Source organism: Trichomycterus rosablanca, chromosome 16 (genome assembly GCF_030014385.1).
Source record: "Trichomycterus rosablanca isolate fTriRos1 chromosome 16, fTriRos1.hap1, whole genome shotgun sequence".
In the NCBI taxonomy this organism is placed as follows: domain Eukaryota; kingdom Metazoa; phylum Chordata; class Actinopteri; order Siluriformes; family Trichomycteridae; genus Trichomycterus; species Trichomycterus rosablanca.
Window position 1 is genome coordinate 26,852,165 of NC_086003.1, and position 25,201 is coordinate 26,877,365.

The 25,201-nt window shown below is 42.5% G+C and overlaps 2 protein-coding genes across 3 annotated transcripts in view; both read left to right on the top strand.

The window, feature by feature from the left end:
• Positions 1 to 14,632, top strand: part of rb1 (retinoblastoma 1) — a 55,226-nt gene extending 40,594 nt beyond the window's left edge. For both annotated transcript variants that reach the window (XM_063011521.1, XM_063011520.1), the window contains 9 exons: positions 2,082 to 2,218; positions 8,108 to 8,253; positions 8,899 to 9,003; positions 9,105 to 9,218; positions 9,317 to 9,462; positions 10,050 to 10,080; positions 10,162 to 10,304; positions 12,457 to 12,503; positions 12,596 to 14,632. In XM_063011521.1, coding sequence (XP_062867591.1) covers positions 2,082 to 2,218; positions 8,108 to 8,253; positions 8,899 to 9,003; positions 9,105 to 9,218; positions 9,317 to 9,462; positions 10,050 to 10,080; positions 10,162 to 10,304; positions 12,457 to 12,503; positions 12,596 to 12,666 — 940 coding nt within the window. In that variant the 3' untranslated portion in view covers positions 12,667 to 14,632. The remainder of the gene's footprint in view (positions 1 to 2,081; positions 2,219 to 8,107; positions 8,254 to 8,898; positions 9,004 to 9,104; positions 9,219 to 9,316; positions 9,463 to 10,049; positions 10,081 to 10,161; positions 10,305 to 12,456; positions 12,504 to 12,595) is intronic.
• An 8,462-nt stretch (positions 14,633 to 23,094) lies between these two features.
• cysltr2a (cysteinyl leukotriene receptor 2a) lies at positions 23,095 to 24,102 on the top strand. Its single transcript, XM_063012171.1, has one exon. It carries the CDS (start codon positions 23,095 to 23,097, stop codon positions 24,100 to 24,102), a length of 1,008 nt encoding a protein of 335 aa, XP_062868241.1.
• The last annotated feature ends 1,099 nt before the right edge of the window (positions 24,103 to 25,201 follow it).

The following is a 25,201-nucleotide window of genomic DNA, read 5'->3' on the forward strand; positions in this document are numbered from 1 at the left end:
CCCTGTTTAATAAACGGTACTGTGGTTCTATGGGTAGCACTGTCGCCTCACGGCAAGAAGGTCATGGGTTTGATTCCCAGATAGGGCGCTCCGGGTCCTTTCTGTGTGGAGTTTGCATGTTCTCCCCGTGTCTGTGTGGGTTTCCTCCGGGTGCTCCGGTTTCCTCCCACAGTTCAAAGACATGCAAGTGAGGTGAATTGGAGATACAAAATTGTCCATCACTGTGTTTGATATAAACTTGTGAACTGATGAATCTTGTGTGATGAGTAACTACCGTTCCTGTCATGAATGTAAACAAAGTGTAAAACATGACGTTAAAATTCTAATAAACAAAAAAACAAATAAACAAATGTATGCATTTCCCCCCTTTTCCTCCAATCAGCCCAACCCTGACCGAGGAGAGCCGTACCTAACACGTGTACACTGCATGAGTGTGCACTAATCTCCATTATTCCATAATTAGTAATACAATTTATTTTATGTTATTATTGTATTCATGCATTTTTCCTCTTTTCTTCCAATCTGGTCATATCCAGTTCCCCAGCTGTAGATGAATTTGTGGTTTAGATTCTTCTAATGATGCACGTTCTACATCACTGCACGTTTGCTGCCGCCCTGTTTAATGGACAGTTAAGAACCTTCCTCGTCTTCGTTATACTAGAAAAGCGTTGGAAATTTCAAAATTCGTTTCTGGCTTTTATTAGACGCGTCTCAGGAAGAATTTTCACATGATACGCAGCAAAACTGTGTGTGTGTGTGTGTGCTGCTCTGGCGTTGTTCCACCTGGTGAAGGGAGAGCTCCCACCGATATGTGACCACTGTAATACAGAAATAACCATTTATTAACAAAGTGCACAAAATATAACATAGAACGTCAAAGACAAAATAAACCAAAATTCAATGGTTGAAACCAAAGCAGAGATTTTTTTTTTTTTTTTTAATACAAGACTGGTATTACACATGTAGAACTAAACACAGAAAGGACACTAGACAAAGAACATGAATGAATAACCTGTACAAAATCTAGGTACCTATCTTGCCATGAGAATGACCAATGTGTAAACATGGTGTTAAACAACAAATAAACAAACAAACTCTGGCGTTGTTTCCTATAGAGTGAGCCGGCGCTGCATACCTCGCTGCTGCACTATCTTGAACAGATTGACCGCTTTGACGCTTGGTTTTTACCGCTCGTCACTGCACAGTTGGTGTATAATCAGTTCGCTGCTGACCTTTTCAAAGCTGCGCCGATTAAACAAATAGTTTATATCACGTAGACAGAAGAGAAGCACAGACACAGCAGCGAGAAACTGATTATTACTGTTTCACAACATTGTTTAACTTTAAATCCAGCATCACATTGTGATGAAAATATGGCACGGCGAAGAGAAACGAAGAGACCAGGTTTGCAGAATCACTTGTAGTGGCTCCGTAGCTCTTTAATATGATTAAATTCACTTAACAAATAAATTCATGAAGCCAATTTATTTTCTAGCTGGTTTTTGGTCTCAACATAATGACACTGCAGAGAGTTCCAGTACCAACTAAACAATAGAATAGAACGCCTTTATTTGTCATGTATACATATATAGTTGTACAGTATAGCTTCTTCACATATTCCAGCTTGTCTGGAAGCTGGGGTCAGAGCGCAGGGTCAGCCATCGTACGGCGCCCCTGGAGCAGAGAGGGTTAAGGGCCTTGCTCAAGGGCCCAACAGTGGCTGTATGGCAGAGCTGGGATTCGAACTCTCAACCTTTCAATTGATAGCCCAAAGCCTTACTCACTATTACGTTTCATACAAAACTGTGTGCAAATAAACATCAGTACTAGTGTTTATTCATTCAAACTTGTGGCTCAGTAGCACAGCCAGCAGGAAGTCTCATGTGAATGGCTTAAACGTTGTGGTAAGTGGTGATAGCGCCCAGTCTCGCTGTGACCGAAGCACAAAACGCTTATCATATGAAAGCCATCTTAGCCTCTTTATATCGTAAATGTCATCAGTATGACCTGGAACATTTGAGCCATTTCTCTCCTCCTTATCTGTTAGATGTTTGATTATTCGTGGTCTCTCTTTTTTCCAGATACCTCTCCCCCCTCAGGCTGAGCCATCGCGTCCAGATAGCCGAGGCAGAGATCCCAACCGTTTCGCCGGCCCCGCCCTCGGCCCCCGGCACCAGACAGCTCCGCTCCAACTCGCTCAGCCTCTTCTACAAGAAGTGTAAGCCTCATTTTCTTGCAGTTCAGTTTGTTTCCTGTGCTGTATGGTGAGCTGTGGTGACTGATGTAATATAAAAGGTTAAGCACAGCTTCACATTAAGGGTTTCCCATGCACGAGCACAAGCCGTCCGAGCACGTTCTCTTGTTTCTGTTCCTGAAATCATCGTTTTATTCAAACACTATATGGACAGAAGTATTGGGACACCAACACGATACACATACAAGAGCTTTTATAATCTAGAACAGGGGTTTTCAACCTTTTTGGACATGCGCCCCCCTCCGTGTGTCGACCGCGAATCTGCCCCCCCTTTCCCCTCACTCGAAGGTGCGCCTCGACCCCCCCCCTAAAAAGATAATACAACCCGATCTTATCTGAGCCGATTCTATGAGCACGTTATATACAGTGTATCACAAAAGTGAGTACACCCCTCACATTTCTGCAAATATTTCATTATATCTTTTCATGGGACAACACTATAGACATGAAACTCGGATATAACTTAGAGTAGTCAGTGTACAGCTTGTATAGCAGTGTAGATTTACTGTCTTCTGAAAATAACTCAACACACAGCCATTAATGTCTAAATAGCTGCAACATAAGTGAGTACACCCCACAGTGAACATGTCCAAATTGTGCCCAAATGTGTCGTTGTCCCTCCCTGGTGTCATGTGTCAAGGTCCCAGGTGTAAATGGGGAGCAGGGCTGTTAAATTTGGTGTTTTGGGTACAATTCTCTCATACTGGCCACTGGATATTCAACATGGCACCTCATGGCAAAGAACTCTCTGAGGATGTGAGAAATAGAATTGTTGCTCTCCACAAAGATGGCCTGGGCTATAAGAAGATTGCTAACACCCTGAAACTGAGCTACAGCATGGTGGCCAAGGTCATACAGCGGTTTTCCAGGACAGGTTCCACTCGGAACAGGCTTCGCCAGGGTCGACCAAAGAAGTCGAGTCCACGTGTTCGGCGTCATATCCAGAGGTTGGCTTTAAAAAATAGACACATGAGTGCTGCCAGCATTGCTGCAGAGGTTGAAGACGTGGGAGGTCAGCCTGTCAGTGCTCGGACCATACGCCGCACACTGCATCAACTCGGTCTGCGTGGTCGTCATCCCAGAAGGAAGCTGACGCACAAGAAAGCCAGCAAACAGTTTGCTGAAGACAAGCAGTCCAAGAACATGGATTACTGGAATGCCCTGTGGTCTGACGAGACCAAGATAAACTTGTTTGGCTCAGATGGTGTCCAGCATGTGTGGCGGCGCCCTGGTGAGAAGTACCAAGACAACTGTATCTTGCCTACAGTCAAGCATGGTGGTGGTAGCATCATGGTCTTGGGCTGCATGAGTGTTGCTGGCACTGGGGAGCTGCAGTTCATTGAGGGAAACATGAATTCCAACATGTACTGTGACATTCTGAAACAGAGCATGATCCCCTCCCTTCGAAAACTGGGCCTCATGGCAGTTTTCCAACAGGATAACGACCCCAAACACAACCTCCAAGATGACAACTGCCTTGCTGAGGAAGCTGAAGGTAAAGGTTATGGACTAAACCCAATTGAGCACCTGTGGCGCATCCTCAAGTGGAAGGTGGAGGAGTTCAAGGTGTCTAACATCCACCAGCTCCGTGATGTCATCATGGAGGAGTGGAAGAGGATTCCAGTAGCAACCTGTGCAGCTCTGGTGAATTCCATGCCCAGGAGGGTTAAGGCAGTGCTGGATAATAATGGTGGTCACACAAAATATTGACACTTTGGGCACAATTTGGACATGTTCACTGTGGGGTGTACTCACTTATGTTGCCAGCTATTTAGACATTAATGGCTGTGTGTTGAGTTATTTTCAGAAGACAGTAAATCTACACTGCTATACAAGCTGTACACTGACTACTGTAACTTATATCCAAGTTTTATTTCTATAGTGTTGTCCCATGAAAAGATATAATAAAATATTTGCAGAAATGTGAGGGGTGTACTCACTTTTGTGATACACTGTAAATTCGTGGTTCACTTTCGTAAATCGTAAGCGGTTCTTGCTTTTGATGTAGCTAAGAGCACAAAACGTTCCTTCACAGAGCCAAGCAGAGGCAAAAGTGCATCAGTTACTAAATTCGTTAGTTCAGGATCATCTGCTTTGACTGACAGAAATCTTTTAGCTCCACAGGCAGAACGAGTCTGACTCGGTTACCGCTCTGTGGTAATACTCAGTTTCATTAAGCCTGAGCTTTTTAAGGTAAGCGAGTCACACAAAATGTTCTGTAGTATCTGGTGTTTATTTAAAACCGCAACAGTCATTAATAACAGTAAACACGGAGAGATGACTGAGAAAAGAAACTTACGATTCGGTTCAAATGAATTGACTCCTGACTCATTTATAGCGACACTGTGAACAGAGCATCTCCTACACCTCTTTTAAAGACACACTCAGGTACTGTAACAGCTGTCATAGTTTTTGTCACTTATCGTCACTGTTAGCCCTATTTTTAAGGGTTTTTTTCAGATAACATTAAACATGCGTGTGTGCGTGGTCAGCAAGACTGATCAAATATGTCTCCTGTGGGTGAAAACCGGACACAGCCCCACAGGTTGAAAACCCCTGATCTAGAGCAGTGGTCCCCAACCCCAAAATAAATAATTTATTACAGGGCCGCACAGAAAAAATAACTAAATAGAGATCCCTACAAGAGCAATTAAATTTCCAATACTCTTGGGGTGTTAGTGTCTCTGATTACCATTAGGTGGGAGCAGCGTCTCGTTGCAGTGAAAAAAGCTCAGCATTCCCACCGATTTTCCATTCTATAGTTATTCTATTTTAAATCCTTCCGCCCCCGCCAGTCCGTGAAATTATATCTTATATGAAACCGGTCCGTGGTGCAAAAAAGGTTGGGAAGCGCTGATCTAGAGCAGATGGAGCATCTTATGAAATGCTTTTTCACATATCCCAGCTATTGTTGTATAATCTGGGGTCAGAGAGCTGGGTCAGCCGTTGTGCGGTGCCCCTGGAGCCACAAGGATTAGGGAGGGGCCTTGCGTACAGCTGTATGGCAGAATTAGGGTTTGAACCCACAACCTTTTGACTGGTAGCCCAAAGCTCTATCTGCTAGGCTACCACTGTCCCAAACGTTATAAAATCCCATTTTACATTTACATTTTCGGCATTTAGCAGACGCTTTTATCCAAAGCGACTTACAGTACTGTGACAGTATAGGATCTAAGCAATTGAGGGTTAAGGGCCTTGCTCATGGGCCCAACAGTGACAACCTGGCAGTGGTGGGGCTTGAACCAGCGACCTTTTGATTACTAGTACAGTACCTTAACCGCTAGCCTACAACTAGCAATTCATGGGTATTAATATGAAGTTTGTTCCCTCTATTGCGAGATTTTGGAGTGTGTCTGTGGGAATTTTTGCCCGTTCATAGAGAAGAGCATTAGTGAGGTCGGACACTAAAGGGCCTGGCTCTCAATTTCTGTTCTAGCTCATCTCGAAAGTGTTTGATGGGGCTGAGGTCAGGACCCTGTGCAGGCCGGTCAACCTTTCTATTTTTCCTACTGCAGCCTTTTACTGTTTTCATCCTGGCTTGGTACTGGCACTAAGAGCGCACTTATAAGTGCATACTGCTGCGTTCTCTTCACCGGCTTCCTGTAGCTGCACGCATTCAGTTTAAAACACTGATGCTCGCCTACAAAGCCAAAAATGGACCAGTTCCAAGCTACCTTCGAGGTCTAATCAAACCCCGGTCTGTACCACGCAACCTCCGAGCCACTAGTCTCGCTCGACTCGATCCTCCACCCAGGACTCAAGGAAGACGAGCATCAGCATCAAGGCTCTTCTCTGTTCTGGCACCCAAATGGTGGAAGGAACTTCCTGTCTTTCCGAACATCTGTGTCTCTTGCTATCTTTAAAAAAACGATTAAAAACCTTCATCACCGTTTTACTAAGCACTTAAGCTGACTTGTACTTACTTACTAACACTCTTTTCCATTTACTAAAAAAAACAAACAAAAAAAACCCTCTAACTTCTGGTTCTAACAGGTTTGAGCAGATTTGTGTTCTTGGACTGTTGTTTACTTAATCTAGAGTAAGGTAATGTTTACTATGGAAGCAATGTTTAGTAAGTCGCTCTGGATAAGAGTGTCTGCTAAATGTCAAAAATGTAAATGCACTTCGCAATGGCTAGGCTGGTTCAGCCACCCCTTGGGCTTTAAATAATCATGTCTGTGCAGACACTGAAAATATCAGCCCAGACTTCTCTTTTTCCAGCCACAGATTTTAACCCCCAGCTGTGAGAAGCTGTCATTTCTCAGCCCTGTACATAAAACAGGAAGGTAGCCTTAAAAATAGAATTAAATTTATAACTGTGTTACGGGATGTCTTTATCAGCCCCTGTTGTTTAGAAACGCAGTAATGTCTATATAGCTTCATTTTAGTGACCACATTTTACCCACCAGCCAAAAAGTACTAACACCCAGCCACAACTCAAACAGGTGACAGCAGTCTAAACATTAGCTACATACAGTGTCAAGAAGTGTTCTATTTTCTCACTGTGGGCAGCACAGTGGCTTGGTGGGTAGCGCTGTCGCCTCACAGCAAGAAGGTCCTTGGTTTGATTCCCAGGTGGAGCAGTCGTTTTTTTTTCCAGGAGCTCCGGTTTCCTTCCACAGTACAGAGACGTGCAAGTGAGGTGAACTGGAGATACAAAATTGTCAGTGACTGTGTTTGATAGGGATGTAACGATACACTCTACCCACAATGCAATATGATTTATTTTTTTTTTTAGATTTTTTTTTTAAACAAAATGAAATTGAAGACAAATTATGACAAAGTTTCCTTTTATTAATTCTCTTTAAAATAAAATACTGTATTTGTGATTATCTTTTATTCATCTCAATAATGAATGCCCTTTTATTTCTGAGGTAGGTACAAACTATGCAAAACAATGCTGCACATTTCCATTTTAGTGTAAAAAAAGAATATAGCGCCAGTGCCCTCTTTGTAACGATTCACCACAATACAGTTAATAAACGATTCAAAAATTTTACGATTCAAATCGATTTGACATGTAAAATGAATTGATATTTACTTTAAACAGAAGAGGGCACTGGCACTATACGCCTGGTTGCCAAATTCAGGGGTTTTCAGCCAAATTGGGCTTAATTCAAAATTGTTTTGCAATTTGTACCTACCTCAGTAATAAAATGACATTTATTATGTAGATAAATAAAAGATAAGCACAAATACAGTATTTAATTTACTTTTTTAAGAGAAATAATAAAAGGAAACCGTCATCATTTGTCTTCAATTTCAGTTCAAAAAAAAAATCGGGGGAAAAATCGTATCGTGAACCCAGTATTGTGAATTGCATCGCGTTGTGGGTAGAGTGCATCGTTACATCCCTAGTGCCCTCTGCTGTATAAAGTGAATATCGATTCATCTTAAATGAATAACCGATTCAAATCGTGGCACATGTGCACCGATTTTTAACTCTTGTGGTGCATCGTTACATCCCTAGTGTTTGATTTTAAAAATGAATAGATGAATTATGGGTGACCTGAAACTACCTTTTCTGAATGGAACCAAAGTGTAAAACATCACCTTAAATTTTTAATAAGCAAATAAATGAAGTGAAAGGGACTTTTATTACCGAGTACAGTATAATAAACCAGTACTTAGATGAAATGGATGACATTAAAGACTTCAACTGATGAATCTTGTGTAACCAGTAACTACCTGTACTGTCGTGAATGTAACTAAAGTGTGTAGACATGATGTTAAAATACTAATAAATAAATGTACTTACTGTTCTGAGCATCCTACGTTTTTCATTAGAACTGTGAAATAAGAGGTGATGAGATTTAAACTGTGTTATTGATATGCTCTCATTTTTGGGTGCAGTGTACAGAATGGCCTACCTGCGGCTACAGAAGCTTTTCTCTGCACTGCTGACCTCTCACCCTGAGCTGGAGGCCATCATCTGGACTCTGCTGCAGCACACGCTACAGAACGAGTATGAGCTGATGAGGGACCGACACCTCGACCAGGTATGACCCAGCTGCACCTGCTACGACCCACACTGGCGTGTCAGGAATCTAATAAAGCAATAAAGCTAACGTGCCAGTTATCTATGCCCAAAGCGTTAATGGCATGACAGACCCTGGTATTTAGACAACCAACTGATGCTGGTAACAATCTGATACAAATTTAACACTAGAGGTCAGTATACTGCCCACTTACTTTAGGGTATTCCAAAATCATTATGCTTTACCTAATAAAGAGGCTATGGGCGGCATGGTGGCTCGGTGGGTAGCACCATCGTCTCACAGCAAGTAGGTCCTGGGTTTGATTCCTAGGTGGGGCGGGCCATGTCCTTCCTGTGTGGATTTTGCACATTCTCCGTGTCTGCATGGGTTTCCTCCGGGAGCTCAGTGTTCCTCCCACAGTCCTAAGTGAGGTGTGAGGTGATGAAGATGTGAGGTGTGAGGTGAATTGTAGATACAAAATTGTCCATGACTGTTTGACATTAAAACCTGATGAATCTTGTGTAACCAGTAACTACCTGTTCTGTCATAAATGTAACCAAACTATGTAAAACATGACGTTAAAATCCTAATAAATAAATAAATAAACTCTGCCCAGTCCTGACCCCCAGCCACACCGTTCTAAAATGAAGCCTAATCTTGTTTCAGCTCATGATGTCTGCCATGTATGCCATATGCAAAGTGAAGAACGTGGATCTGCGCTTTAAGTCGATCGTTACGGCTTACAAAGAGCTTCCCAACACAAACCAGGAGGTGAGAGCTCGCAGGAAACTTGATGTTCGAGTGTTTTATTTTCAAATAATGCAATGAAATGGGATCGGTGCACATTTTAACTGTGGTGTTCTATTCCTCAGACCTTCAAGAGTGTGCTGATCAGGGAGGGTCAGTATGATTCCATTATCGCCTTCTACAATCAGGTGTTCATGCAGAAACTGAAGACCAACATCCTGCAGTACGCCTCGCCTCGGGTACGAGCTTCTCCTCTACACTGGTCCCATCTAGTGGCCAGAAATGAAATCACAACCAAAGCTAGAACTGAGACTTATTGCTGTGCTTTCTTTCCCAGCCACCCCCTCTGTCTCCTATACCCCATATCCCCCGGAGTCCTTACAAATACCCCAGCTCGCCTCTGCGGGTGCCTGGTGGGAACGTCTACATCTCTCCTTTGAAAAGCAGTCGCCTGACTCCAGGTGCCATGACTCCCAGATCCAGGTTAGTGTCTGCATTCATGTGGAAACCCTAAATAGCAACATTAGCATATTTTAGCCACTTATCTGTCACAAATGTAGCATAACTCACCATCCTAAGGATGTCACAATGAGAAAACATCCTAGGACAAACACATTTAAACTGTTACTTTGAGTCAAACACCTTTATCCATAAAAAAAAAAGCTCATGGTGCCCAGGTGGCACAGTGGAATATTCCGCTAGTGCACCAGTGCTGCGATTCGGAACTCCCCGGTTTGAATCTTGGCTCTGCTAACGGTCGGCTGGGTGCCTTCTAGTGGGCACAATTGGCAGTGCCTGCAGCAGACATTGTCCATCAGCCTGCTGGGTGGAAAAGACTGGACTAATAAGTGGGTGGGGTATCAGCCCAAGGCGCCTGTACAGAAGTGGAGGAGCATGGAGATTGTGCGTGTCTCTCTTTGCGTGATTTCTGGCCTCATGTGCGACTTCACTGAAGCACGGGTGAACAAGAAGGGGTCGATGGACTGCACATGTGTAGTTTTGCACTTGTCTTTTCATGATTTAATGTACTGACTGAACGTATGTTGACTCATGACCACCTTTTCTTACAGGATTCTCGTATCAATCGGAGAGTCGTTTGGGGTGAGTCACTTCTACACTAGTCACTGTACACACTCACACTACAGTAGTGAATTATTAAAGCTTTCTCTTTCTGTTAAACAGACACCGGACAGGTTCCAGAAAATCAATCAGATGGTTAGTAGCGCGGATTGGCCGCCGAAGAGGAGTCTGGAGGGACCGTCCAACCCCAAACCCTTGAAGAGATTACGCTTCGATGTGGACGGACAGGATGAAGCGGATGGAAGGTGAGAACTTTCAACACAGAGGGACGAATAAGTCATCTGTGTAACTGTTGTCTGTTAAGTTTCAATTACATCCGTAATTTCACACATACAAGTGCAATTGAGAGGGTTGTACTAGATAGATAGATATATTAGATAGATAGATAGATAGATAGATAGAGTGGATGGATGGATGGATGGATGGATGGATGGATAGATAGATAGATAGAATAGGTAGATGGATAGATAGGTAGATAGATAGATGGATAGATAGGTAGATGGATAGATAGATAGATAGATAGATACTGTAGGTAGATATATTAGATAGATAGATATAATAGATAGATGGATAGATAGGTAGATAGAACAGATATATTAGATAGATAGATAGATAGATAGATAGATAGATAGATAGATAGATAGAGTGGATGGATGGATGGATGGATGGATGGATGGATGGATGGATGGATGGATAGATAGATAGATACTGTAGGTAGATATATTAGATAGATAGATAGATAGATAGATAGATAGATAGATAGATAGATAGATAGATGGATGGATGGATGGATGGATGGATGGATGGATGGATGGATGGATGGGTAGATGGATAGATATATACTGTAGGTAGATATATTAGATAGATAGATATAATAGATAGATAGATAGATAGATAGATAGATAGATAGATAGATAGATAGATAGATAGATAGATGGGTAGATGGATAGATATATACTGTAGGTAGATATATTAGATAGATAGATATAATAGATAGATAGATAGATAGGTAAATAGATAGATAGATAGATAGATAGATAGATAGATAGATAGATAGATAGATAGATAGATAGATAGATGGGTAGATATATACTGTAGGTAGATATATTAGATAGATAGATATAATAGATAGATGGATAGATAGGTAGCTAGAACAGATAGAAAGATATAATAGATAGATATAATAGCTAGATATAGATATAATAAATAGATATAGATATAATTAATAGATAATTACACAACAAACTGCTGCACTGTGTATTCTGACACCTTCATATCAGAACCAGCATGAACTTCTTCAGCAGTTTGAACTACAGTAGCTCGTCTGTTAGATCGGACCACACGGGCCAGCCTTCGCTCTCCACGTGCATCAGTGAGCCTGTCGCCGGTTTACCACTGTTCCTTCCTTGGACCACTTTTGATAGATACTGACCACTGCAGACCAGGACACACCCCACAAGAGCTGCAGTTTTGGAGATGCTCTGACCCAGTCGTCTAGCCAACACAATCTGGTCCTTGTCAAACTCACTCAGATCCTCACACTCGCCCATTTTTCCTGCTTCTAACATCAACTTTGAGGATAAAATGTTCACTTGCTGCCTAATACTGTATCCCCCCCCCCCCCACACACACACACACACTAACAGGTGCCGTGATGAAGAGATAACCAGTGTTATTCACTTCACCTGTCAGTGCTCATAATGTTATGCTTGGTCAGGGATAAATATTACATATAATAATATGATATCAAATATGGGAATGAATGAGTATAATAGTCATATACAGATAATAATCATAATAATATGGATTAAAGTCAATATATACATATTGGTATGAATTAAAGAATTAAAATATCAAGGAGGAATATGTGAGTTTGGATATGGTGGTACAAATGTGTGTTTAAGTTTAGTTTGATTAAACTGAAGCTGACTCAGCAGAAATGTGACCCACGTAATGCGCCAGTGCTGCACGTGTTTACTTACATCAGTGTTGTGCCAAAATCTGCACAATTTTAAACCCCTCACAGGAGCTTCCAACGATTAACTATTCAGAGGGGTGTACTGGGTTCAAGGTGACATCACAGTAGTTAAGATACTTAATTAATCAGAATATTGCAGGTTCAAGCCCCAGCACTTACACGTTGCCGCTATTGCACTAAATAATCCATTTAATCACATCGTCAAGTGAAATAGTTGGTGTAAGTGTTAGCGTCTATCCACACATATATCTATTTGAAATCAGCGCAGTGTGACTGAATGTAGTGAAAGTGGTGAGCACTATTTGCTGTAGGCTACAAATTCTCCTGCAGCCTGTTGCAACATCTTGGCATCTGTTGAAATATTTTTCCTTCCTGTGTACATAGTATTTTACAGTAATCTGTGTCTCCTGCCTTCACAGTAAATCCAGTGGCGAGTCGACGCTGATCCAGAAGCTGGCAGAAATGAGTACGTGTCTCTGTGAAAGGCTTTGAATTTTTTTTTTTCCCACTTTTCTTAAAAGTCCCGTTTCTGACTAACGCTCGACTGTCTTTGATTAGATTCCGCTCGCAACCGCATGCAGGAACAGAAACTAAAGGAGGAGGCTGAACGAGACGACCCGGAGCCCTGAAGGAACGACCCGAGTACTGCGTGCACACAGTCTGTTTTAACTCGTCAGAATTCAGTTTTAATCCTTCTTTTAAGTTAATTATGATCCAATGACACATTTTTAAGAAGATCGGCCTATCAACAAATATTTTAAATAGATGCAGTGTCATAGAGCAGTTTATCTTTTTTTTAGTAATATTTTTTTTAAATGCCCATGTCATCATAATGCTGTGGTTAATAATTGGACGTGTCTTAGATCCACTGGTCTGATATCCAGTACACACTACATGACTCGATGGCAGATTTTCCAGTTACACAGAGCTTCCTACAAGTAAACAAGTCTAAAAGAAAATGAACAAATTACGATGTAACACAGAGCTCACAGTACATTATTGATGCATTTTCTCCCATTTTGGCATAGTCGGTTTGTCCTCCGCTGCTGGGGGATCTCTGATTGCAGTCGAGGTGGGTATATTGCTGCTCACGCCTCCTCCGACCCGCACGCAGCCCTCAGCGGAACCCTTTTCCACCCATGCACTCTTCACAGGCGCCTCTCTATCTGCCAATCAGAATTCTTACACTGCGTTTGAAGACCACACCCACATAGTCCGGTCATCCCTCCCTAGCAGAACCGTGTCTGCTGCAGGCACTGCCAATTATGCCCGCTAGATGGCGCCCAGTAGACCGGTGGCAACGTCGAGTTTCGAACCGAGGAGTGAAGTATCTGGGCACTGGTGTGCTAGCGGAGTGTCCTGCTGCGCCACTTGGGCGCCCTTAAAAACACATTCTGAATTCCCTGCTATCGGCCGGCTGGGCGCCCTCTAGTGGGCACAATTGGCAGTGCCTCCAGCGGAGGACTAATTGGCTACATTAAGTTTGGGAAAAAAAGGTAGAAAATGTATTAAAAAGGACCCTTTTTTTACTTTCTAGCAAATAAACAAAATACAGACACGAAATCAGTAGCTAAAAATGGGCTTTGTGAATCATACATGAATCCAGCTATTAAATATAAACTTTATAGAATCATATATGCGATTTGTTTATTTGCTACGTAGTAAAATACCTGGGTAAAGATCCTTAAATTGTGGGGATTCCATCATGTTTGCCAGAGGTTGTAGTATAACCCTGAGTTCAACTAATAATGGTATACCTACTATTGTGATAATACTATGATATTTGGGACACAGTTTTTCAGTTTACTGGCAGTAGCAGCACTTCACCTTTGCTCTGAAAGTGCTTCAGCATGGAATCCAGTCATATTTAAGATGGGGCACTAAATGCCCTCTCTGCTGCCCTCTTATGTTCCCGTTACAGACGCAGCAGTTAAAAAGAGGTGGTGGCTGCTATAAAGTCTCAGAATGAGCATGTACCAACAAACACACTCTCGGGTTTAATATCTTTTATGCCATTTAAATAAACTGTGCCAGTGTGTGAGGAGTTTATTATTAATAAATGAAATTAGAGGTTCTGAGGATTTTTTAATCTTCCTGAGCTGCCTGCATTATTTTTTGTTATTAAATATGCAAACCTGTGCATTCCTCATTGATACACGCCTAACTATTAGATAATATGAAATATCCATGTTATTTTAGATCATGTATTGATGGGCACAGTATTGCTTTGTTCTAGAAGGCAGAACCCTGTCTCTCTCTTCAGTGTGTAGCAACGGTCTTAACACCCCAGACTGTGGGACGCATTAACTGGTTTATTTGTGTTTTAGGATTAACAGAAAGTGTTTGTTTTATCATATGATGGATTTTTATGAATTAAATGACGTCTACGTTGCTCTTTTTAATATATTAGGATTTGTTTTTTGCTTCCTGGATAGAAGTTTTTGGTTTGGTGATTGAATTTTAGGTCGTTTTTACCTACTTTTGTAACGAGTGCTTTTTGTCAAAAGCTGTTTTGTTATTAAATGACCCGAATGTTTGAGTGTGTTATGATTGATCGTCTTTTAGGAAAATAAAATGTTGTACAAACAATTATAATGTGTTGGAACATGCAGTTTATTTATGACTAGTAAAGCTGTGTCTTGATTTAGCGTACTCAATATGTCTTCCGCTGCTGAGGGATACCCGATTGCATCCGAGGAGAGCACGTCGCTGTACACGCCTCTTCCGACACGTGCACGGCCCTCCTCTTCTTGCCCCTGCACAGCGTATGAAGATTTCACCCACACATAGTCCGGCCCCCCACCCTGCAGATATGGTGGCCAATTAGTATCTGCTGCAGGTACTGCCAATTATGCCCGCCAGATGTCACCCAGCCGACCGGAGGCAACACAGAGTTTTGAACCGAGGAGTTCAGAAACTCAGTGCTGGTGTGCTAGCAGAATATCCCGCTGTGCCACCTGGGTGCCCCAAGCTGTGTCTGATATCACCAGCATCAGCATCATCTATCTGGAAACAATTAACTGGAATATTGGGCTAATTTTTACTATTTTATGGTAAAACGTTTTCAGTAACGTGATTCACTCAACTGCCCTTTTATGAAACGTGTTTTGGGATTTGAGTTATTTGTCTGTGATGGATTGGCGCCCTGTCCAGGGTAATTCCTGCCTTACGCTCTTTGTTTTCCAGGTGACAGGACTCGCCACTAGTAAACATACATCCTGGATCCATTTCAAAGTATCATTCATTCATTCATGCCTAGATGCAATAAGAGTAACCAACCCAAATGTGCCAGACTCCTCACAGGCCTGGATTAAACATGAGTCCACAGTAAGTTGCTGTGACTCACCCACAAAACCAACCGCTGTTCCAATGTGCAGCTGTTTCAAGACCTTTTTTTTCTTTATTACACTTTTCTTAAGCATAACCTGTTGCTCAATATTCATACCTCACTAAGCATGTAAGAATCGTCACATCACCAACCACTAAGCCATAGTGGTGCACCACCACTACCTAGAGCTCAAGCTTTTGAGTTTGAATCTATCAACCCCAGGAGGAGCGTCAACCAGTTTACTTCTTGTCGGCAGCAACGTGACCGCTGCTGGCAGGTCGTGGCACCTCTATGAGTGCTGGATGATTTACAGACGTGGCTCTCTGTGTGAGTTCACCGCTACCAGGAGGTGAAAAAAAGCAGCCATTAACTGCATGCCTGTCACAGGGAGGGAGGAGTGCTCGTCTGCAGCTCGCTTCGGTTAGAGCATGGGTGGTGCTTGCAATTGGGAACTGATGAAAATGATTAGTATAACACAAAAGTAAGAACAATGTGTTTCTGACCAGGGTCTGTGTGGGCCCTGGTGTGCTTCTGGAATCTAAATGTGACCAGCCCGTTCCAGGACTGTAAATATAGGAAGTGTGATTTGCCACGTTCACAGTGGTGGGGCACAACACGCTGTAAAATGTTATATTTGGTCTCAGATTAAACAGAATGATTTCTTGATACAAATGGAATGAGGAAGTAACTATAAATTATTTTGGGATGTAAAACCACTGCTAAAACTGTACGGCTTCATGTAAACGATTCATCAGTGCCAAGAAAAACACAAAGGAATGTATTAAGTCAATAATAAAATAAGTTTTACTTTTTAATTTTGCATACATTTTCTGGGTGTTTAACTGTCGCAGTAGTACACCAGGTAGCAGTGAAAAACAAGTCCAGAGTCACCAAGTTTAAAACCAAGTGTAAAAATGTGACTTTTATTATTAGAAGTGAATTAAAGCGGTAAAAACACAAGCTGGAACCAGAGCTGGGATCTCGAATACATCGTATCGAAACTCAGCTCTGCCTGCCGGCTGAGCGGCCTCATGAACAACGATTGGCCTGTTGTTCAGATATGGGCGGGACTAAGCCGGATGGGGTCTCTCTCTCTCATGACTGGTGCAATTACGACTCTGCTGGCTGATTGATGGCGCCTGCACAGAGATGAAAAAAGAGTGCTCTCAGGGTGTGTCTCCGTACACAACGCTGAGCTGCACTGCACTCGTCAAAGTGTAGGTAATAAGATGCATACGGCTGCTGCCCACGTGTCGGAGGGGGCGTGGGTTAGCTTCGTTCTCCTCAATCAGAGCGGGGATCGGCATTGGTGAAGAGGAAGCATGACGCAATCGGGCAATTGGACACGCTAAAAAAGGGAGAAAGGGGGAGAAAATGCATAAAATAAATAATAATAAAAGCGAACATGATTCTATTTTTCTTGGTACACAGAAACGTAGTCGCTACAGATGTGGTACAAACCCCACAGTGTGGTTGTGATGTTGGTCTCGTGTGAGGAAACACATTAGAAAGTGTAGGTGCTGTAGAGCAGAATAGCTCCTGGGATCCTGGGTTTATCCTTTTCTTATGCTTTGGTTATCTCATCTGCCCCAGATCGAAATGATGTTTCAGTTTTTTGGGGCTGTGGGAAAGGGGGGGCAACTCCCTACATAATTATTCATAGACCATTGTTGCTGGCCCATACCAAAGAATAATGCAAAGTGTGTCTCCATATAGCTATTTACAGACTGCCTTTCAGAAGGCACGGTGGCTCAGTGGGTAGCGCTGTTGCCTCACAGCAAGAAGGTCCTGGGTTTAATTCCCAGGTGGAACGTTCCGAGTCCTTTCTGTGTGGAGTTTGCATGTTCTCCCCATGTCTGCATGGGGTTCCTCCTGCAGTACAAAGACGTGCAAGGGAGGTGAATTGTTTTGTTTATTAGGATTTTAACGTCATGTTTTACACTTTGGTTACATTCATGACAGGAACGGTAGTTACTCATTACACCAGATTCATCAGTTCACAAGGTTATATCGAACACAGCCATGGACAATTTTGTATCTCCAATTCACCTCACCTGCACGTCTTTGGACTGTGGGAGGAAACTCACACAGACACGTGGAGAACATGCAAACGCCACACAGAAAGGACCTGGACCCAGGACCTTCTTGCTGTGAGGCGACAGTGTTAGCCACCGTGCCTGAGGTGAATTGAAGATACAAATATTGTCCATGACTGTGTTTGATATTTAAACTTATACTGATGAATCTTGTGTAACGAGTAACTATCGTTTGTCATGAATGTAACCAAAGTGTTTAAAACATGACGTTAAAATCCTAATAAATAAAACGACTGCCTTTTGGATTGATAAATGTTGATCGTAATCATGGTTTCTTCTAAGACTTCGACGTGCACAAGCTTGGCTGCTCTAAATAACCCCGAGGTGTACGTGATGTCCTGTACAGAGGAAATCCTGCATTGCACCCAAGATTTTAAAATTAGATTTGTACCACTTTTGCATTAAATTACTTTAATAAAACTATAATTCATGAAGCGTATTTGTGAAAGTCCCAATCAGACATTGCTTTGTTAGAAAGCACCTTTTTAAGCATTAGTTCCTACACTGTTCATCCAAGCGTGTTAAGTTGAGGTTTTAATCGATTACTTTAGTGATGAGAAAGTGCTGAAGGGAAGTTTAAAGTGGTTTTGCATTGTATGTGTGTCTGATTACAATCTAAATGGCCGTTTGATCAGTCGAATATACTTCACTTTTTGCGTCCAGAATCATCTGTGTGTTTGATGTGCTTTTATTGTGTGGGAAAGTTTACTAGGCTGACAAAATCGTTGGGTCAAAGGACACTCAGCAAAATAACTGCAGAGTAACAGAAATCAGAAGACTGTGGGGGGTGGAGGAGATAAATACTGAGGAATAAGGAACTGGCGTCTTGAGCTGTAAAAAGCCGAACGGTGTTAATTAGATCTTGTAAATGACAGAGAAAGTTTAGTGCAGTTTGGGGTTTTCCCATCCTACCTGTATAGTCAGATTCCTCAGCACAGAATGAATTGTGGGAAAAACGCATGACCTGACTGGGATTTAGGTTCAGCCCGCCTCCTGCCACTTGAACAAACAAAAAGAAACAACCCCAGAAGAGCTTTAATGTGTAAGATAGAGACGGAGACGCCTGCATTTCCCGTTTGCTTAACAGAACAGTCTTCACAACTTGGCCAGACCACACAGGTAAATTATTATCATTTATTTCATACCAGTGTCAGTCTGTGTAAACTAGAACTAGATCATATTGTGTGATAGATGTTTAGAATAATTTTGGATCACTTGAAAGCCAGTATGTATTTAGTTTGTTTGTTTGTAATTACTGTGTAGTTTCTAAAACGGGTTTTGTAAGTCTGCATAAGGTTCAGATGTACAAGTGGTTTCCAGTGTGGGTGTTGCAGCACCCTGGTCCATCTGAGCTAACACAGAATCTGCTATTTAATGGATCAATCAGCTTTTTTAAAGCTTTCTAGATCTTCAATGCCACTTGGACTTTCTTGTGGACTCTCCGCTTCAGCTCATCTCACAGTTTTTCAATGGAGCTTAGCGGGTCTGGGTGGTCAATGACAAAAACTCAATTTTCAGGCATGTATTCATAAAGCTGCCTAATGTATGAAGGTCAACACACTTTCAAAAAAGTCAGCCTGCTCCTTTCAATAAATTCCGTGTTACGATGATCTGCTAGTAATTAAGTGCTGCTTTTGGATGTGGACTTAAACACTAATAATAAAACCACATAATGCGATGTTAATGCCTTATCACGTGGCTTCTTAATACTGTCAAATGAAACAGTGATTAATCAGGATTGCTTTTTTAGAAAGGCACAAACAAAAGTAAAAGAAAAATGATGCAGATTAGACTATCAGACACTCCCACAGTAAATATACACTGCTCAAAAAAATAAAGCGAACACTAAAATAACACATCCTAGATCTCAATTAATGAAATATTCCAGTTGAAAATCTTTATTCATCACATAGTGGAATGCATTGAGAACAAAATAACATAAAACTGATCAATGTAAATCAAAATTATTATCCCATGGAGGTCTGGATTTGGAATCATACTCAAAATCAAAGTGGAAAATCCAATTACAGGCTGATCCAACTTCAGTGGAAATAATTCCTCAAGACAAGTTAAAATGAGGCTCAGTAGTGTGTGTGGCCTCCACATGCTAGAGGTAGCATGAGATGGTGTCTACAACCCACAGAAGTTGCTCAGGTAGTGCAGCTCTTCCAGGATGGCACATCAATGCGAGCTGTGGCAAAGAAGGTTTGCTGTGTCTGTCAGCACAGTGTCCAGAGCATGAAGCAGATACCATGAGACAATCAATACACCAGGAGACATGGAGGGGGCCGTAGGAGGGCAACAATCCAGCAGCAGGACCGCTACCTCCTCCTTTGTGCCAGGAGGAACAGGAGGAGCAGTGTCAGAGCCCTGCAAAATGACCTCCAGCAGGCCACCAATATCCATGTTTCTGCTCAAACTGTCAGAAACAGACTCCATGAAGGTGGTATGAGGGCCCGACATCCACAAGTGGGGCTTGTGCTTACAGCCCAACACCGTGCAGGGCGATTGGCATTTGGCAGAGAACACCAAGATTGGCAGATTCGCCATTGGCGCCCTGTGCTTTTGACGGATGAGAGCAGGTTCCAATCGAGCACATCTGGGACATCATCCACCAATGCCACGTTGCACCACAGACTGTCCAGGAGTTGACTGATGCTTTAATCCAGGTCTGGGAGGAGATCCCTCAGAAGAACATCCGCTGCCTCATCAGGAGCATGCCCGGGCGTTGTAGGGAGGTCATACAAGTACGTGGAGGCCACACACACTACTGAGCCTCATTTTAACTTGTCTTGAGGAATTATTTCCACTGAAGTTGGATCAGCCTGTAATTGGATTTTCCACTTTGATTTTGAGTATGATTCCAAATCCAGACCTCCATGGGATAATAATTTTGATTTACATTGATCATTTTTATGTTGTTTTGTTCTCAACGCATTCCACTATGTGATGAATAAAGATTTTCAACTGGAATATTTCATTAATTGAGATCTAGAATGTGTTATTTTAGTGTTCCCTTCATTTTTTTAAGCAGTGTATATACTATATACACTGATCAGCCATAACATTAAAACCACCACCTTGTTTCCACTGTCCACTTACCATATAGAAGCACTTTGTAGTTCTACAATTACTGACTGTAGTCCATCTGTTTCTCTGCATGCTTTGTTAGCCCCCTTTCACCCTGTTCTTCAATGGTCAGGACCCCCACAGGACCACCACAGAGCAGGTATTATTTAGGTGGTGGATCATTCTCAGCACTGCAGTGACACTGACATGGTGGTGGTGTGTTAGTGTCACAGCAGCGCTGCTGGAGTTTTTTAAACACCGTTTCCACTCACTGTCCACTCTATTAGACACTCCTACCTAGTTGGTCCACCTTGTAGATGTAAAGTCAGAGACGATCACTCATCTATTGCTGCTGTTTGAGTTGGTCATCTTCTAGACCTTCATCAGTGGTCACAGGTAACCGATAAATCGAGTTTTGGGTGACAAATGATCAACTAGCCAAGTTCTCAAGTCTAACAAAATTTATTTAGAAAAGGGTTTGGTTCTCCTCAGGCCTCACCAGCTGGTATCTGTACTTCTGCTTTCAGAGAATAATCAATGCAAGTCACAGAGATACAGACCCCGAGCGCAGGGTTCAACGTGCTTTTATAATTTTGCCCACACCTTCTGAGTTCTTTGTTCTCATGGTCTGTTCAAACCAGTCCTAATTAATTCTTTCAGATGTTACTTTCTCAGCGCCACTGACCTTGTCCGAGGCACCGAACCGGCCTTATCGGTATAAGGTATTTAGGGAGTTCTTCTATGGAGCTGTGTGCTACCAATTATCTGTTCACTCCCTACCTGTAGCTATTCACACCGACCTTGCACCAACTTAATTGGAACTCACTGTTTTACTTTGCTACATCCTTCACTTTGCTAATTGGTGGGGTGTCTAATTTTAATTATTCTAACACAGGACGCTGCCCACTGGGCGCTGTTGGATGGATATTTTTGGTTGGTGGACTATTCTCAGTCCAGCAGTGACAGTGAGGTGTTTAAAAACTCCAGCAGCGCTGCTGTGTCTGATCCACTCATACCAGCACAACACACACTAACACACCACCACCATGTCAGTGTCACTGCAGTGCTGAGAATGATCCACCACCTAAATAATACCTGCTCTGTGGTGGTCCTGTGGTGGTCCTGACCATTGAAGAACAGCTTGAAAGGAGCTAACAAAGCATGCAGAGAAACAGATGGACTACAGTCAGTAATTGTAGAACTACAAAGTGCTTCTATATGGTAAGTGGAGCTGATAAAATGGACAGTGAGTGTAGAAACAAGGAGGTGGTTTTTTTGTTATGGCTGATCGGTGTATATACAGGTTTAAATAATAATAATAGAGAATATGTTTACATTTAATGCACATATAGTGTTTGAAACTAGAAATAGTTGTAACACCTAATGCATCTGCTGTACTGTAACCATGTTCAAAAAAATTATGGACATGTGGTACATGGTTAAAGTCGTTATAATCACTCTCTGATCAATGACAATAAAGCTTTGTTATGATCATTTAACACTATTTACTTTAGAGTTGAAAATAATGCACTTTTGATCTTGATCTAGGCATTTAAAGCCTCTACAAATGTTTTACTGTGCATTAGGAGGATGTAAATTATGGAGAGGAATTTGTGCCAAAATGTGAAATACAATACACACATATCATTGCCCCAAATTTGGTGGATTGAGGATTGTGATTGGACAGTGATTACATATAACTTTGGCACGAATACTGCACTGCTTGGGTTGAACAAAGTTTCTTGTACTGTGTTTTGTTTTGGCACATTCAAAGCACCACAGAATAAAATACACCGATAAGGCATAACATTATGACCACTGATAGGTGAAGTGAATAACACTGATTATCTCTTCATCACGGCACCTGTTAGTGGGTGAGATATATTAGGCAGCAAGTGAACATTTTATCCTCAAAGTTGATGTTAGAAGCAGGAGCGAGCGTGAGGATCTGAGTGAGTTTGACGAGGGCCAATTTGTGATGGCTAGACGACTGGGTCAGATCTCCAAAACTGCAGCTCTTGTGGGGTGTTCCTGGTCTGCAGTGGTCCAAGGAAGGAACAGAGGTAAACCGGCGACAGACGACAGGGCCGAGGCTGTAGCTCAAACTGCTGAAGAAGTTCATGCTGGTTCTGATTGAAAGGTGTCAGAATACACAGTGCAGCATCACAGTTGGAGGGCTGTTTTGGCAGCAAAAGGGGGACCAACACAATATTAGGAAGGTGGTCATAATGTTATGCCTCATCGGTGTATAATACAGCTATGAGTTGTTTTTTAATCCCAGTAGTAATGGACAAGAGATTCACGACTACTGCACTAGAGCAACTGTGAGAGTTACATGTGCATAATTAAACATTGTATTTGGTTAGGATGATGCTGAGCTCAACCACCTCTTTTACTTTCTGATGGTTGTTATATTGTTTTTCTCTGTTTACTGGCATGATGTTGAGACTTGATGGTGGATTAGTTCTTGAGAAACGCTAAAATATTCACTGATATCTTTTTTTTCCTGATCATTTATTGTGTTTTGTCGTTTTTATTTCACACCATGATTAGCAGGAGGTGCCATGGGTTCAGATAACTGCTCCATTATTGACTTCAAGCAAGCCGTGTTTCCTGCTGCCTACCTGCTCATCTTCATCCTGGGCATCGTGGGCCACTCGATTTCCCTGTTCATCCTCTTCGGCGTGTGGAGAAAGAAGAAGTCTCTGACCACCGTCAACCTCTTCATGGTCAATCTGCTGGTGTCCGACCTCATGCTGATTTGCTCTTTGCCATTGAGAGCATCATACTTCCTCTCGGGGTCCAACTGGCAGTTTGGCAAATTGGCGTGCAGTCTGCTGTTCTACGTTTTTTACCTGAACATGTACACCTCCATCTTCTTCTTGATGTCTCTGGTCATCATGCGATACCTGGCGCTGGCGCATCCGTATCGCTTCATGAGCTTACAGAAATGCTGCAACAGATGGACGGTTTGTATTTTCATCTGGTTACTCACGGCATCCATGTGCAGCCCTCTGCTGGCAATACGGAGCGGCGATAATGAAGCCACCTCCAAATGCCTGGAGCTTCCCAGTAACACGAGCTCCATCGATCATTTCATCAGAATTAATTACGCCACGCTTCCGTTCTTCGTAGCGCCTCTGACGGTCATCTTGTTGTGCTCTGTGCTGATAGCCCACAGGCTGCTCAGGCCCGGCCTCTCTCAGCACACCATCAGCACATCGAGAAAAAAAGCTTTTGCTCTGATCATCATCAGCCTGGCCTTCTTCCTCATTTGTTTCCTACCGTACCACGTCGGCCGAGTGGTGTTTCTACACGCCGAGAGTTACGTGAGTAACGGCACCGGTCCGGAATCCTGCGGGTACATCCGAGCCGTGCGTAAGAGCGCAGTGGTGACGCTTTGTCTCTGCACGGCGCACAGCTGCCTGGATCCCATCCTGTTTTTCTTTGTCGGGGAGAATTTCAGAACTTGTTTAACCAAGCTGCTGTGGAGGAAGAAAGCAGACGACAGTATTAGATGCCAGGAGGAGGCAGAGCTGAGAAACCAAGAGAAAATAGAGAGAGACACTTAGAAGCAATATAGCGGCATTGTGCATCTGTGCATCTAGCATCATTATGTTTCACAAACATTTCCGTTATCTGCGTGGCTGTGTGTCTGTAAGGGGGTGGGACAACAACTGAACAGGGTCTCCTCATAATTGTTGCAATTACGACCTCTGCTGGCTGATCGATGGTACCTGCACAGAGACTGGTGATAATGGGGATCTGTGTGTGACTCTCTGTGCACAATACGGTCTCCAAATGAACTCGCCTCGTGCAAGCAATTGAGGGTTAAAAGCCTTGCTCAAGGGCCCAACAACATGGCAGATGCAGTTCTTGAGCCAGTGACCTTCCAGTTACTAGTCTTGTACTTTAACCGCTGAGCTACCACTGGCCTCTGAAGTGATGGTCATACCAGAGGTGAACATAAATCATCTGACATTAGAGACAGTTCTATTAAATATGAAACACATGGCATGTGAAACACTGATCACTTCATGTTTCTCAAGTTTCGTTTTGCACGGAGTAGATAAATCTGGACACTTGAATTTGTGAACCTTAAATGGGTGAGTCAACATCAGACCAGACCAAAAGGTGGTTCCTTTTAAAATAAAAAAAGGTAGCTGAGGCTATTGGTATGACATTACACGCGGAGAAACGAAATCATAGCACGACAAAGACTCATCAGACTATAAACCATACACACACACATAACCATAAACAAAACAAAGATCTTTACATAATTTCTCTATCATCATTTTTTAAATGGCGATGGTTGAGTGGGTTTGAAACCACACCAGCAGGTCTCGACAATAGACTTGGAGCTCCAGTGAACACCAAACACGTCTTGGCTGATCGTCAAACTTTGCGATAAGGAAACATCCTGCAAACATCACAGCTCTGATCACAAACACTAACACCAGTTCCATTCATGTACACACTCGTGCACCCTGTCGACTCCAGGAACTGTAAGAATGTGTGAAACGCTACCTAGGAAGTTTCAACCAACTTTAACAAGGGAAGATTAAACTCAGAATAAAAAAATAAACCCTTCAGCCTGCCGTTATAACATCACAGTTATGAGGAAATGATCTTATTTTGTGAAGCAGGTTAATACCTGTTGCAAGCAAG

Excerpts from the sequence above, each read along its gene's own strand:
- cysltr2a (XM_063012171.1), top strand. The coding sequence starts at position 23,095 with ATGGGTTCAGATAACTGCTCCATTATTGACTTCAAGCAAGCCGTGTTT.